This window comes from Salvelinus namaycush, chromosome 24 (assembly GCF_016432855.1).
Source record: "Salvelinus namaycush isolate Seneca chromosome 24, SaNama_1.0, whole genome shotgun sequence".
In the NCBI taxonomy this organism is placed as follows: Eukaryota; Metazoa; Chordata; class Actinopteri; order Salmoniformes; family Salmonidae; genus Salvelinus; species Salvelinus namaycush.
Genome location: NC_052330.1, coordinates 5,936,069 through 5,953,093, shown reverse-complemented (window position 1 = coordinate 5,953,093; position 17,025 = coordinate 5,936,069). Strand labels below are relative to the sequence as shown.

At 40.5% G+C, this 17,025-nt stretch overlaps 1 protein-coding gene across 1 annotated transcript in view; it reads left to right on the top strand.

Moving 5' to 3' along the window:
• The window catches only part of LOC120019629 (connector enhancer of kinase suppressor of ras 3-like), a 42,943-nt gene extending 31,065 nt beyond the window's left edge, over positions 1 to 11,878 (top strand). The window contains exons 12-13 of the mRNA XM_038962981.1: positions 1,528 to 1,614; positions 10,006 to 11,878. Of these exons, the coding sequence (XP_038818909.1) occupies positions 1,528 to 1,614; positions 10,006 to 10,328 (410 nt within the window). The 3' untranslated portion in view covers positions 10,329 to 11,878. The remainder of the gene's footprint in view (positions 1 to 1,527; positions 1,615 to 10,005) is intronic.
• Positions 11,879 to 17,025: the final 5,147 nt, after the last annotated feature.

The window sequence follows — 17,025 nt, the reverse complement described above, 5'->3', positions numbered from 1 at the left end:
TTGCAGTCCCCACGGTTATATCTGCGGGCGGGTGGGTTTAGGGTCACGAAATATTGTGTGGATGAAGGGCAGGCGGGTGGGTAGCGGCGCAAGTTATATCTGTAGGTTACATTGAGGTTTTTCTTTCATTATTTTGGGTCTACCTGGCATTAGTATGTATGCATAGCTTCACGGGAACCAAATAGCCTACACGCCAATCGCCATAAGCTTTTGGGAACTGGAAGAAAAAGTTACTTTGATCCACTTAGGCAAAAATGACAATGTCGGAGTTTAATTCAATAAGAGAAAAGCTGTGAAATGGAGAGTTGAAAATAAAGAGAGTGGAGGATTTGGGAAGGTGGTGAAAGAGGATGATAGCAGTGCCTATGTTATGTGTGATGATTGTGAGGCGCTATACACATTTCTTCATGGTATCCAATCGGTAGTTACGGTCTTGTCCCATCGCTGAAACTCCCGTACGGACTCAGGAGAGAGCCTGTTTCCTCCGAAACATAACCCTACTGCTCGCTTAACCCGGAAGCCAGCTGCACCAATGTGTCGAAGGGAAACACTGTACAGCTGGCGACCGAAGTCAGCGTGTATGCGCCCGGTCCGCATGCACATGGACATCCCGGACGGCCAAACCCTCCCCCAACCCAGAGGCAATTGCACGTCGCCTCATGGCTCTCCCGTTCACGGCCAGCTGCGACACAGCCTGGGATCGAACCCGGGTCTGTAGTGACACCTCAAGCACTGCGATACAGTGCCTTAGACCACTGCGCCACTCGGGACAGTCATATAACCGGGCCTTCAAATAGGCTTATGGCAAGTCAAGAGAACTGTAGCCTACTGTTCAGTAAAGTTAAATGGAAACTGAAATCTGGACACAGACTGTAGGTCTATAACCTCTCACATAGTCTTAATATGAACTCCTGCAGAGTTAAGCCTTTGTTGCGGTAAAATGATACACCAAATGTACATTTTGAACTCAGAAACAGGAGTGGAGAAATACGATTGATTTATTTCAGCGTCTTGAGAGAATGCGAATGCGCAGTTAGGGACCATCTGTAGAGGTGCTATCTTTATCAGCATCATAAAAGCTGATAGTATTTCAGAAATCTTATCAGAAACATGTCGGGTCATTTTCACAGCTTTCTATTTCCTTGCGACCAGTCAAACTGATGCCAAATTTTGCACAGAACATATTTTGAGGGGTTATCACATTTTCTCCCCGGTCCCTAAATGTCTTTGCTAGGTGAAAGAAGCAGAGATGACAGAGAGAATTTTACCGATGTTAACTAGATTGATGCATTCATTCGATCATTTATGACATTATTCTGGTGAGCAAGTGTTTATTTAGTCTTCTAGGGCAACATATAATGACAGAAGAGAAGCTGCCTGTATCTAAATATAGTTGACTAACAAATAGCCTACCAAAATGTTGGAAATTATAAGCAGAAACAATTGCTGCACCCCTATTCAGAAAGATTGATGAGATCGATATTGGCATAAGGAGTAATTACAGAACATTTGAACTCTACTTTACAGGTAAACAGCGGCCCCTGTCCATGCCTGTAGACTCGTGTTTGGGCATGTCGGATTCGTCCTCCAGACCGTGGCCTCAAGGGAGGAAAGGTAAGCATGCTACAGCTACAGTACACCCGCCTGGTTGAAACACCGCCAAAACAAAGCAGCGCAGTAACTCACGATGTGTCCCAAATGGCACCAAATTCCCTAAATAGTGCACTACATTTAACCAGAGCCCTGGGGGCTCTGGTCAAAAATAGTGCACTATTTAGGGAATAGCCCAGCTAACACATTTGGTTCCTTGGAAGTTGTGGGAACGTACGTTTTTGTTTTCCCATTGGTTCTGGGAACAAAGCCATACGTTTCCTGACCGGTAAAACTGAATGGTTTTTTTACATTTTGAGAACGGAAGTGAACATTTTGCCTGTTCTGGGAATGTTCATTTTTAGGTTAAAGGGAGGTTCTGAAAGATTCCCTGAAAGATTTCCTGGGAGGCTTTATTAACGTTCTGAGAACAGAAATGATAGGTTATTTAATGACATTCTGAGAACATGTTTCGATACAACTTTTAATAACATTGCTACCTTAGTTGGGGTTAACTGTTTTAAACTCCAAGCACAGATAGGACACATGGATACTAATTTGCTTAGGTATTAATTATGCAAAATTTAAACACGACCAACAAAAGGAGCTGATCAAAAGCAGGGGAAGGGAGCTTAAAGGGACCAAATTCGGTCTTAATGACCAATTTCCAAGGGAGATAAACGAACGTCGTAAGAGACTTCATCCGGTACAAAGGCAACAAAGGGAGAAGGGTAAGCGTGCCTTTCTCATTGTGGACAAACTCTTTATAGATGGACAGCTATTCCGAGACAGCTCCATAACACCATGGCTGTACTAAATTCTACAGGGACTTCAGGTTACAAAAAAAAGAAAGTATGGGAACTGTAAAAATATCTGAACACTATGAAGTGGATATGAACACACACGTACTCAATTACATGCTCGCTTACACATACGGACTTATACATACACACACACACCTGATCTCACTCTCTTCTCTCACTATCTTTCTCTCTTTTCTCTTCTCTCACTCTCTCTCTCCATTATCGAGAACTGTTTTATAATTGAATGTGTTTATTGTTTGTCTATCTTTTTTTATGTATTTGTCTACAAGTTTATAAATCTTTACAACAAGCAAGGGGAAGATATCAGAATAGGGGCATTGGAGAATAATAACATATTGTACGGAATACATTTGTACTGTCTCTAGAGTAATGCAAGGTCTCTTTCATGATCATGTGAAACGTCAATTGCTATGGAAATGCTAGGATGTGTTTTTCAATGATGTTTAATTAAGATGCAACGATGACGGTGATACGATATGGAATACAATTATCACCATGAATATTAAGGCTATACGCACAACATGTTACACACATATACATTCAACCATGCAAATTGGCGGAGCTATTATTTATTTGGACATCACACATTATAGTCTTACTCTTATACAGACATTGTACACACTCTCACTAAATCACATCCAATATCATACACATCAACCTACTCAGATTTACTAGACACATAATATCTTGTCTCAATTTTCTAACATCTGTGGCACTGGCTCACAGGCAAACAAGGCAAGGGAATAAAACAAATATTGATAGAACCTATTTCTTGAATTCTAAATATCAGACATTTGAAAGCTCTAGCTTTGACCTTCATAATACCTCTGATGGCAGTAACTTTACAAGCACTAATTATGGTCAATTTAGACTGAGAATAGTATCTAGTTATGGTAAGGGGTGAAATAAGTATAGCCAGTTATAATTGTAATGGTTTAGCAGATTATAAAAAAAGAAGATCAGTCCATGCCCATGGCTAAAAGAAAAGGAATATAACATATACTGTTTACAGGAAACTCACTTTACATCCTTAGATGAAGTTGCGTGGAAAAAGGAATGGGGTGGTGAAATATTTTTCTGTCATGGACAAAGGAACTCAAAAAGGTGTGATGATATTAATTAACAAAAATTTCGATCTGAATGTGCAAATAGTCAGGAATGATTCGCAAGGAAGGTGGATCCTTTTGAATATGAAAATAGATGAAAAAAATATTTGGCTCATATATTCCAAATCAGGGTGATCCATACTTCTTCGAAAACATTTATACTAATTTATTGAACTTACAGGCAACACATGATCAAATCCTTATGGTAGGAGACTATAACACAGTGTTAAGTATCTCAATGGACCATAAAGGTAATCACTCTATAAACTATCATCACCGTGCCCTTAAGGAAATCACAAATATTATGGACACATTAGAAATAGTGGATATTTGGAGACTCAAAAACCCTGACCTAGAGAGAGATATATGGAGGAGACTTAATCAAGCTAGTCGTCTTGACTACTTTCTTGTCTCTTTCTCTCTTGCATCAAAGGTTAAAAAAGTTTTAATAGGAGACAGAATGTCATCGGATCATCATCTAATTGGCATTCACATAACTCTTATTGATTTTCCACGTGGACGGGGATATTGGAAATGTTATCAAAATGGCAGCAGAGAACTGGAAGGAAAGGTGGCCAAAGGAGGAATTGGCTTTGGGGGTGACCAGTGAAATATACCTGCTGGAGCGCGTGCTACGGGTGGGTGCTGCTACGGTGACCAGTCAGCTGAGATAAGGCGGGGCTTTACCTAGCAAAGACTTATAGATGACCTGGAGCCAGTGGGTTTGGCGACGAATATGAAGCGAGGCAACGAGAGCATACAGGTCGCAGTGGTGGGTAGTATATGGGGCTTTGGTGACAAAACGGATGGCACTGTGATAGACTGCATCCAATTTTCTAAGTAGAGTGTTGGAGGCTATTTTGTAAATGAGTTAAGGATCGGTAGGATAGCCAGTTTTACGAGGGTATGGTTGGCAGCATGAGTGAAGGATGCTTTGTTGCGAAATAGATTCTAGATTTAATTTTGGATTGGACATGCTTAATGTGAGTACGGGTAGATAGCAACGATACTACAGAGATACAAAATAAGTTAGAGGAAAAACAAAAAGAACTAGAGGAACTTATTCAAGAACGATCTAATGTAATCTATTACAAAAATAAAGCAAACTGGATGGAATATAGAGAAAAATGCACAAAATTCTTCCTGAATCTCCAATACAGGAATTCTAACAAAATTTGCAGAAACTCGTTACTGAAGACGGAGTCATCTATGATTCTCCGAATTATATTTTAAAAGAGGAGGCTAATTATTTTTAGGCAGATGTTCTCTTTTCCGTCTCATCCTCTCCCACTGAATGAAAATTACGGTAAGGAATTCTTTACAAATAATATAAAAAATGGAAAATTAACAAATGTACTGAAAGATCAGTGCAAAGGCCAAATTACAGAGGAATAACTTTTTGAGGCTATTAAATCCTTTCAGTCTGGATAAACCCCAGGGCTTGATGGCATACCGGTGGAGATATATCAAGCGTTTTTTGATATACTAAAAGCTCCATTGTTAGATTGTTTTAACTACTCCTATAGAAATGGTAGTCTGTCAGGTACTCAGCAGGAAAGTCTGATTTCTATATTATTAAAACAAGACTCAGATGGCAAATATAAAGATCCAGTCTATCTAAAAAAAACTGGAGGCCCCTTACACTTCAATGTTGTGATTCAAAAATACTAGCACTCAGAATTAAAAGGGTTTTACCAGGTTTTGTTCATCCTGATCACGCAGGTTTTTTTACATGGACGATACATTGGAGATAATATACGACAACTACTAGAAATAATAGAACATCAGGAAACATCTAAGAAGCCAGGCCTGGTATTTATAGAGGATTTTGAAAAGGCATTTGATAGAGTAAGACTGGATTTTATTTATAAATGCCTGGATTTTTTCAATTTCGGTAAGTCTCTTATAAAATGGGTAAAAATAATGTATAGCTACCCCAGGTGTAAAATAGTACATAACGACTACTTCTCAGAGAGTTTTGAAATTGTCAAGAGGAGTTAAACAAGGGTGTCCGCTGTCACCATATCTATTTGTTATGGCCATCGAAATGCTAGCTATTAAAATCAGATCCAATAGCAACATTAGAGGATTAGAAATTCAAAGCTTAAAAACAAAGGTGTCCATGTATGCCGATGACTCAATTTTTATATTAAGTCCGCCAGCTAGATCCCTGCAATGTCTCATTGAAGATCTAGATAACTTTTCTGTACTCTCTGGACTAAAACCTAATTATGATAAGTGTACAATATTATGTATTGGATATTTAAAAAATACAACTTTTACATTGCCCTGCAGTTTACCTATAAAATGAGCTGATGGTGAAGTAGACATACTTGGTATTCATATCACAAAAGATATAAATAAGCTCTCCTCAATGAATTTCAATAGAAAACTTGTCCAAATAGACAAGATCCTGCAACAATGGAGAGGTAAATACCTGTCTATTTATGGAAAAATTGCCCTGATTAACTCCTTAGTCATATCTCAGTTTACTCACTTACTTATGGCGCTGCCTACTCCTGATGATTCGTTTTTCAAATCATATGAGCAAAAAATATTTTGCTTTATCTGGGACGCTAAACCAGACAAAATGAAACGTGCCTATCTATAAACATCCCTTTTTCAGGACCCTGTCTTTCAAAGATAATTCTTAACAATCCAAATAACTTCCCAGATATTAATTGTAAAGGGTTTAAACACTGTTTCCCATGCTTGTTCAATGAACCATAAACAATTAATGAACATGCACCTGTGGAACGGTCGTTAAGACACTAACAGCTTACAGACAGTAGGCAATTATGGTCACAGTTGTGAAAACTTAGGACACTAAAGAGGCCTTTCTACTGACTCTGAAAAAAGAGAGAGATGCCCAGGGTCCCTGCTCATCTGCGTGAATGTGCCTTAAACATGCTGCAAGGAGGCTTGAGGACTGCAGATGTGGCCAGGGCAATAAATTGCAATGTCCGTACTATGAGACGCCTAAGACAATGCTACAGGGAGACAGGACGGACGGCTGATCGTCCTCGCAGTGGCAGACCACATGTAACAACACCTGCACAGGATCGGTACATCTGAACATCACACCCGCGGGACAGGTACAGGATGGCAACAACAACATCAGTGCTCAGACTGTCCGCAATATGCTGAGAGATGCTGGACTGAGGGCTTGTAGGCCTGTTGTACGGCAGGTCCTCACCAGACATCACCGGCAACAAAGTCGCCTATGGGCACAAACCCACCGTCGCTGGACCAGATAGGACTGGCAAAAAGTGCTCTTTAATGACTGGTTTTGTCTCACCAGGGGTGATGGTCGGATTTGCGTTTATCGACGAAGGAATGAGCATTACACCGAGGCCTGTACTCTGGAGCGGGATCGATTTGGAGGTGGATGGTCCATCATATTCTGGGGCGGTGTGCATCAGCATCATCGGACTGAGCTAGTTGTCATTGTAGGCAATCTCAACGCTGTGCGTTACCGGGAAGACATCCTCCTCCCTCATGTGGTAACCTTCCTGCAGACTCATCCTGACATGACCCTCCAGCATGACAATGCCACCAGCCATACTGCTCGTTCTGTGCGTGATTTCCTGCAAGACAGGAATGTCAGTGTTCTGCCATGGCCAGCGAAGAGCCCAGATCTCAATGCCATTGAGCACGTCTGGGACCTGTTGGATCGGAGGGTGAGGGCTAGGGCCATTCCCCCCAGAAATGTCCGGGAACTTGCAGGTGCCTTGGTGGAAGAGTGGGGTAACATCTCACAGCAAGACCTGGCAAATGTGGTGCAGTACTTAATGCAGCTGGTGGCCACACCATATACTGACTGTTACTTTTGATTTTGAATGAATATGAATTGGGTGGGTTGAGATTATTAAATATAAAGGCACTAAACCTCTCTCTAAAAGCTTCACTTATTCAAAAGTTTTACTTGAACCCTAAATGGTTATCAAGTAAGAAAAACTCATCCATTGTTTAAAAATTGCCTTTGTGCAGATTGCCATGTCTCATTTTCGATTAATTGAAAATGATACTTTTTTCAAAGTATCTCTCTTTTTCAAACAAGCATTGCAGAGCTGGCTACAATTTCAATTTCGTCCCCATGAAATTATAGAACAAATATTATGGTTGAACTCAAATGTGCTGGTTGATAAAATACCTGTATTTTTGGGAAAGATGTTTGAAAAGGGTATTTTGTTCTTAAATTTTATTGTAAATTGGAATAGTGGAGTTATGTCCTTCATGGAGTTGTCAGAATTGTACGGGAAGGTCTGTTCAATCCAAGAGTACAACCAATTGATTACAGCATTACCCCCAAAATGGAGGAGGCAGGTGGCAGCGGGAGGAGGTAGGGAACTGGTCTGTCTGCCCAATATAAAGGATCAAAACTGGCGGAGGAATAAATATAGCATAAATAGGAAAGTATACCAGTTTCATTTGAGGACCAGGATGTTGCCAACTGTGCCATACAGATTGCAAAATAGTTGGGAAGAGATTTTTGATGTACCGACTCCATGGTACAGGGTGTATGAGTTGATATATAAAACAACGCAAGATTCAAGACTTCCTGCATTTCAGCTAAAATTATTATATAGAATTCTTGCCACCAACAAAATGTTGAATATTTGGGGCATAAAATCATCGAAGCTCTGCAGATTTTGTTGTGAGGATACAGAATCAATAGACCATTTATTTTGGTATTGCCCTCGAGTAGCCTGTTTCTTGTCTCAGGTTCAGGAATGGCTGAAAATGCATAGCATTGATCTAAAATTGACCCTAGAAATAGTACTGTTAGGAGATCTGGAGAGACCGGGTCAGTCAATTACTAATATACTAATACTCTTAGTAAAACTATCTTCAACTCGCAATCTGTGGATTCTATTCAATTAGATAGATTGAAATTGTACGTTAAACATCACAGCATAATTGAAAGATATGTGTTGCTGGAGATATCTTTTGCATTGTTGTTTGCTGTTTTCTTCTGTCTTTTTCTTTTTTCTCTTTAGTTCATTCTCTTGGTTGTTGTTGCTTTGAGGGGTTCTTGGGAATGGGGTATGGAATTAATTGTATTTTTTATTTTTATTCTTGGGGGGGACTGTGGGAGGGGTCTCGAATGGTTGAGGGACAGCTATTGGGGAACTGTGGGGGGATATTGGAGGGTTCAGGTTCACGTTTTTTGGCCTGGTGGGAGATCTGTCAATGTGCCCTTGAGCTGAGCATTGACCCTGGATGCTTCTGTGTGTCGCTCTGAATGGGAGTCTGTTGGATGACTGGAATGATGTAGTTATTGAGCGGCTCCACTGCAAATATATTGAATGTTTTCGATATTCAATAAAAAATATATATATTTTAAAAAATTAAACATTTATTTTAGCACACCGTCAGTGAGACTCAAACCTATGATCTTCTGTTCTCTATCCATGGAATTAATCCACTGCACCACAAGGATGGAGCTATCATGACCTGTTTTTTTTTATAACTCATACAAAGCTGTTAATTTTTGTCTATTCAAACAGACCCCATTTCAAAGTGAACAAGCATTCATTAAGCTCAGGTCTGGCCAATTAGTGGGTGCGGCCAACACACATGAACACACTTAACAGGATAGGGTTTTGTTGGCGCTGAGAACTGAATATATATGTTTTTAAATAACATTCTTAGAATGTTCTTTGAACGATACTAATGTTTTCTTGGTTTTTTTTTAATGGAAAGTTTTCTTAATGTTCTGAGAACATGACTTTAAATAGAACCAGAAAACGTTATGCTGAAGTACTGAAATTCCCACAGAACAACATAGTTTCTTAACATTCCCTGGGCATTCTGGGAGCATGACTTTAAATAGAACCATGAGGGAACCTGTATAAAAACATTACGCTGAAGTACTGAAATTCACACAGAACAACGTTGTTTCTTAACATTCTCTGAACAATTTGAGAAAATTACTTTAAAATAGAACCCTGAGGAAACCATTAGGAAACGTTATGCTGAAGTATTGAAATTCCCACCTTAGAAACACATGCTTCTCAGAATGCTATGTGCTAGCTGGCTATCCTGCACCATTCCCAGAACATTGTGGGAAGGTTGCATGCAAAATAACCATAGGACAACCACACTCTCATCAACGTCTAAGAAACAAATGGCTCTCAGAACGTTATGTGGTAGCTCTGAGGGTACCGTTTGGGACGGAACCTAACTGAGGCTAATCTACTGTTATCAGAATTGCCATTTCACAGGCTTATTTACTCTGCAGGACAAACTGAGGCCGGCTCGGACTGCGTGCCTCGAATTCTTAAGTCGTTGTTCATTAACTTTAGGGTAAGCCCCAGCATAACCACTGTTGATTTTGGCCTCAACTCCTTCTTAGACTGACTTAACCTTGAACAGAGAGGGTTCGGCAGGTGTTGTGTAAGTGCTGATGTACAACGGGCTTTATTAAATACATTTCATTGATTGATTGAGATGCCTGTCTGTCTGTCTGTTTACCCCTACAGGAGAGGACATCCTCCACAGATACCTGAGTAACGAGCGGATCGCCACCATCTCTGAGGAGGCCCCGTACTTTCCCCTACCCTACAGGGCCCTGGAGGGGCGGTCTGGCCAGCTGATCCATGGCGTCGACCACATTAGGGGCTCCCAGTGCTTCATCAATGCTGACCTGCACAACAGCACTACCATCCCATACCGGGAGGCATCATCCAAAGATTCCCCAGCTACGACTGTGATCCCTGCTGCTGCTACTCCCAAACATCCTCCTTCGGAACCCACTTCAATCCTGGGGGGCTGGCTAGCCCGCCTTAGGCTGCTGAGTCATTGACGAGTGCCTCGACCTTGTGGAACGTGTCCCCCCCCCAGTGCCTTTACCTTGCTATCATCGAATAATGGTCTGGCTTCTCCACTCAGTATTCTGACTTACACGTACCAAACCTGGAACGTTCTGTTGGAACTTGGAGTGCTAAGCAGCCTTTGGAAGCTCTGACGGAAGGTCTTGCTTCATTTCAACACCACATGATGTAGTGGTAGACCATTGGGTTGGATCTCTTGCTACATTTGAACTGGTTTAGCTTCAATATGCTGACAGATTCTGACAGTGTTCCATCTTTTGTGGAGGGGGTTAAAGAAAATGCCAAGTATAAATAAGTATTATAGAAAACAGTGGAGCTTCTGTTTCTGCTCATTCTCCTTATCACGAGAAGGATTATAATTCAGGTTTAGGAAACGTTTGCCTTGCTTCTGTAGGTGAACTCTCCTATGTGTAAACTGTTAAGTTATTTCGTTTGTGTCTGTCTAGAGACTTCTTTGTAAATATGTTTCAATCTTTTTCAGAAGTTGATTTGATTTCAGTTGGAGGTTGATAAAGATACAATGCCTATCATTTCTATTGGAGCTAGTGTGCTCTCCTCTTCATAGTATTCCATGTTATTATGCGCTGGAAATAACTGCCAGAGTTGGCCTTTTTTTTTAAGCTACTGTGTGTATGAGGAAAACTCTTGATCCAGTGCTGTAACAACCAGTGTCAGTGTGTGTGTGTGTGCGTGCGTGTGTACGTGAGTGTGTGTGTGTGAGTGAGTGAGCGTCCGTGCGCGCATATTTTTGTGAAGTTCAGGTAACATTTAAAAAAACGTGTATCTCACTAACTTGTTCTCGATAAAGCAGGTGTGACCATAGATGTGTTTCAACACGTACAGGGGGCGCTGTTTTGAAGCCACCACACCACCATCTTGGCATTCCTCCTCCTTTGTAAAAAATATTGAGGAAGATATGGAAATGCATTTATTAATGTCTACATTTAGTTTTTGACACACTTATTATATTACAGACACCTTAATGAAAACTTTTAAATTATATTATAGGAGCTAAACATAGAAATAAAACATTGAAACATCTAAAAACATTGTGTTTTTTTATACTTAAATACAGTGCCTTGGTCCTTCAAACCTTTAATTGCAATACTGTAGAATTCTGCCAATTCCTATGGAGGACTGCTCCTACTGGGGAGTGCCAATATGGCCGAATGGTGGCTTCAACACCTCTCAATAGCCAATACATAGAAAACACAATCCAGGGTTTATATACATCATTGGGTGGGACTCACTGTGAAACCATAACATAATGTCATGACCAGGAAGACACAGTGCCTTAGCAAGAGTAACCATACATACTAAACATATGGAAGAGCTGTGAAGCTTGTCTTAAAGGAGGAAATCAGTGTGGTAATTCCAATAAATGGGTCTCTTTAATATATTTCCGCTCCATAGGACAAGTTTTTACGCATAAATGTCGAGCAACTCACAAGACTTTGCGAGTGCTTTGCAATATGAATACCTCTGTAATAGTTTCTAAACTATAATAAAAACGTGCAATTCACTTTTGGTTGCGTCTTTTTTGTTTGTTCTTTCTTAACAATAATTAGAAAAAGTCATTTTTGAAGTTCTGCAATTATTCTCTAATTATCACAATTATCACAGAGTTTGTTGTCGCTTAAAGCTCTGACACGGTTTGATCACAGAAAGGACTATACACGGTATTTCACATTCAGTCTGGAACAGTGGCGTCATTAAGCCTGGGCTTGGTTTTGATGGTAAAAAATATATATACAATGCATTCGGAAGTATTCAGACCCCTTGACTTTTTCCTCATTTTGTTACGTTACAGTCTTATTCTAAAATGGATGAAAAAAAAATGTTTCGCTCATCAAATCTACACACAATACCCCATAAACTTGAGACATCTGTGGCATTGTGTTGTGTGACAAAACTGCACATTTTAGAATGGCCTTTTGTTGTCCCCAGCACAAGGTGCACTTGTGTCATGATCATGCTGTTTAATCAGCTTCTGGATATGCCACACCTGTCAGGTGGATGGATTATCTTGGCTAAGGAGAAATGCTCACTAACAAGGATGTAAACAGATTGGTGCAAAAACATTTGCATATGGAAAATGTCTGGGATCTTTTATTTCAGCTCATGAACCATGGGAGCCACGCTTTACATGTTGCTTTTATATTTTTGTTCAGTATATTGTGGACATTGCTCATTCTGATATTTCTTAATTTCTTTATTTGTATTTTGGGGAGATTTGTTTGTATTGTGTTCTATTGTTAGGTATACTGCACGGTTGGAGCTAGAAACATAAGCATTTCGCTGCACCTGCAATAACATCTGAAAAATATGTGTACGCAACCAATAAAATTGGATTAGAATTTGACAGCAACAGCTAAGACACAGAAGAGGGCAGATGGAGAGAGAACAGAGGTGGGTTGAGCACACGGTAGACCATCACGTCAAGCTGCTCTATAGATTCGAATGAGTTGTATTTATTTGCACAATTTATAAGAGGTGAAATACAGACAGTGGAAAAGTAAAACATGGTTTACAAAGCATTTGAATATTCCAGGACAGGATGAGAAACGAGGGTAGACAAGAGGAAGTCAAATATAATACTAAGAGACAGCAACAGAAGATCAGTGGTGGAAAAAGTATCAAATTGTAATACTTGAGTAAAAGTAAAGATACCTTAATAGAAAATGACTCAAGTAAAAGTAAGTCACCAAGTAAAATTCGACTTGCGTAAAAGTCAAAAGTCTAAAAGTATTTGGTTTAAAATACACTTCAGTATCAAAAGTTAAAGTAAAAGTATAAATCATTTAAAATTTTTATATTAAGCAAACCAGATTGCACCATTTTCTTGTTTTTTTTTAATTTACAGAAAGCCAGGGACACACTCCAACATTCAGATATAATTTACAAACATAGCATGTGTGTTTAGTGAGTCGTCCAGATCAGAGGCAGAAGGGTTGACCAGGTAAGTACGTGAATTGTACGTGAATTGGACTTTTCCTGTCCTGCAAAGCATTCAAAATATAACGAGTACTTTTGACTGTGTCAAGGAAAATGTATGGAGTAAAAAGTACAATATTCTCTTTAGGAATGTAGTGAAATAAAAGTATAAAATATAAATGGTCAAGTAAAGTACAGATACCCCAAAAAACGACTTAAGTGGTACCTTAAAGTATTTTTACTTAAGTACTTTACACCACTGCAGAAGAGATACAACAACAGATGACAGAGAAAGCGACGGAGAGAGGCAGAGGAGGGGTGAGCACACACTAGACTGTATCACCTGTTGGATTCTGGCTTGACATATACTTATTCATGTTACCATACTAGAACTTACTGATTACTTTATGTCTTAGAAATGTATATGTTGGGGGTCAATGAAGGGTGAATAGGAACTTTGTGTATGGAAAGTTACTGGGTGAGATAAGGGGAAGTTCCAAAAGTTAATATTCTGTTCAAACTTGTTATTGTTGAATATTAATATGAATAAAATCAAGGAGGCAAATAGCAACAGTCTAGTTTCAGTTCCTGATAATGCAGGCCAGTTGCTTAGGAACTAGGACAACGAGAGATGTGGAACTCAACTCCAGATAAGGTCAACAGTTGAAGAGAGAAGACGCTGCTGGGAGGGGGGCCATAGGGGCCCACCCCGAAGACCATCTGACTACAGTCCTATCCCATACACACACACTTCCACACCCATGAGGGTCCTAGACTTAGGCAGGGCCATGACAATACCGGTAAGAGGAACCGACTGAGTTTCTGCCTAACAACAGAGAAGGATTGTTTATCTAAGACATACTGTACAAGGAGGTGACTCATGGTCGGAGGGTATAAATATGTGATTTTGTGACTTGTATGTTGTGTTCACAGCTGAAGCACCCAGTGGGCTGAATAAACTTGGTTCGAGCTTTTTCTAGTTTGAGCTGTTTGAGCTGCTCTATGGATTCTAATTACTGCACAGTAATTGTGTGTGTGTGTGTGTGTGTGTGTGTGTGTGTGTGTGTGTGTGTGTGTGTGTGTGTGTGTGTGTGTGTGTGTGTGTGTGTGTGTGTGTGTGTGAAGTTGTTGAGTGTTTTTTTTGGCAATATACTGTAGATGTATGTGTTCCAGAGTAGAGGGTAGAGAGTGTTCCGGAGTACAGAGAACTACAGTAGCTACTGTAATTGAGTACTGGCAGTGTCTGCTGTGGCAGATGGGAAGGTGAAAGTTATCAGTAAAACATCTAATCTCTCAATGTTCGAATCTCTCAATGGTCATCTCAAAGTGTACCAAATTCATGCCTTCAGCTGTTGAAATAATTTTTTGGGGGGGGCCGGGGGAGAATGCCCCTGGACCCCCATACTGGCTTTGGGCTAAGCCCCCAATATCTTCAAATCCTAGAAACGCCCCTGGTCTGGAATCAAGGATTTAGGCTTACTAACTCACTGTTATACACTACGCAGGTCAGACAGGCAGCCCACAACTGGAAAGGGGTTAAGTTTCAAAATGGAGCACAAATCCCAGATAAAGTATATTTTGAGAGGAATGCATGTAATGTAGTGTGATCATATACCTGAAGAGTAAGGCCTATGTGTTTCAACCTGCATTAATTTGATTCTCGTGTCCCTCGTAGCCTACCGGCAGTATGCAGACTTTAAGAGCTACGGCGACACCCAGTGGCCGATGACAAAACAGCAACTGAGAAATTTTGAACCAAATACAAGATTAAGAATAATATGTGATTGAATTTATGGAGTTGCATTTTATACATAAATCACATACAATTACTGATCAACTCCATAAGCTAAAAGATAGCCTAGGCAGAGATAGTAGATTAGTGGGCTATATTTAAATACCTTCTCTGGACTAGGTGATCGGGTTGTTGACATTGTTGAGCGGATGAGTGAAAAGCGGAAGGAGAACCATGCTGAAGTCAAAGAGAGGACATTAGATAAATCCCAACAGTTGGGTGGCAGACGAAACTGAATCTGACTAGAGTGAGTATGAATGACTAGGGGTGGCCGGTGTGATGAAGACGGCCTAGGTCGAGCCTCAATGTCCCAATGATGATAAAGAAGATTCTGGCCCAGTGGGAGTGAGATTTTTGGAAAGAACGGATCCTTGCCTTTTGGCTGATCCATATGTGTTGTCAGTGCGCCATTGAAAGTAGTGAGAACTGGGCTGGCATTAAGTGTTGAGGAGGATCAACTGAAAATGTTGACTGTGACTGTGACGCCCGCCGTTTGGTGCGACGCAGACCCGGTGGAGAGGGTAATGAAACGGAGAAGACACTGTATGCCCTGCTGAGTTTTGATGCTGTCTTTACCAAACAAAGTAAAGTTAGGATGTGTCAGTTATCCCATGAGAGCTTTTGTCCCAAAACCATTACGTGGTTTTAGGTGCCAAGCTTATGGTCATGTTGCAGCAGTGTGTAGGAGGGAGATTCCTAGATGTGAGAAGTGTGCAGGAGGGCATGAGACAAAGGAAAGTGTAGTATCGGTGGGGAAAGTTTGTTAACTGTAGGGGTACTCATGGTGCTGGAGATCAGATGTGTCCGGTGAGAGAAAGACAGGTTGAGGTAGCCAAGATCAGAGTAGTACAGAAGTTGTCGTATGCTAAGGCAGTGATAAGAGCAGTAGAGGAAGAGGGTACAGGGCGAGGGTACCTGAGAGAATTCCTGTGAGTAGACGTAGGCCAATAGAGAGTGATGAGAATAATATGTGCTTCAGTAAGGTTGGTTTCTTAGCGTTCATAGCCATGGTTATCATCTGTACCACAGAAATGGAATGTAAGTCACAGGAAATAGATGTTGTGGTGGCAGCTGCAGAGAAGTAGTTGGGATTAGGAGATTTTACTGCAGAAGAGTTCCAGGGGGTGTTGAATGGTAGTGTCCCGTCTCCAGGCCGTCGGTCTGGTGTAGGATTAGATAGGGTTAAAATAGTGGAATGCGGTGGTGTTTTTTTATGAGGGTTAATAGGTGGCAGGGTATTTTTATCCTTTTGTATTTTTTGTATTATATCTAAATAACACACTGCGTTCATATTCAATGACCCCCTGTCACAAATCTAGGCTAAAATTAAGGTATCTTCGTTTTTTTCTTATGAGTAAAGGTGTTTTCAATCTGTAGCCCCTTCAAACTCATCTCTGGACCTCGAAGCCAGTTCCGCAGTATTTCTTCATTGTTCCCCTCTAATCAGGGACTGATTTAGACATGGAACACCAGGTGTACAATTACTTATCAGGTAGAACAGAACCAGCAGGCTCCGGACCTCGTAGGGTAGGAGTTGAATTAACCTGCGTTAGCCTAACGCAAGTAGAGCTGTGTCTAAAACGGTGTTTCCCAACTCCGGTGCTTGACTACCGCCAATGGCACTTTTTTTTGTAGCCCTGGGGGAAAAACACCTGATTCAACTTGTCAAGGGCTTGATGATTAGTTGACAAGTAGAATCACGTGTGCTTGTCCAGTGCCACAACAAAAACATGTACTGTTGTTTGGGGGGGGGGGTTACTGGTCTATATATCACTGCTGGTTGTCCAACCTGCCACAATTAACTGTTTGCATGAATTTACAGACACAACATGCTCTCATATAAACTGGACAAAAAAATAAACACAACATGTTACAATTTCATATATTTTTAGTTACAGTTTATAAGGGAATCAGTTAACTGAAATTAATTCATTAGGCCCTAA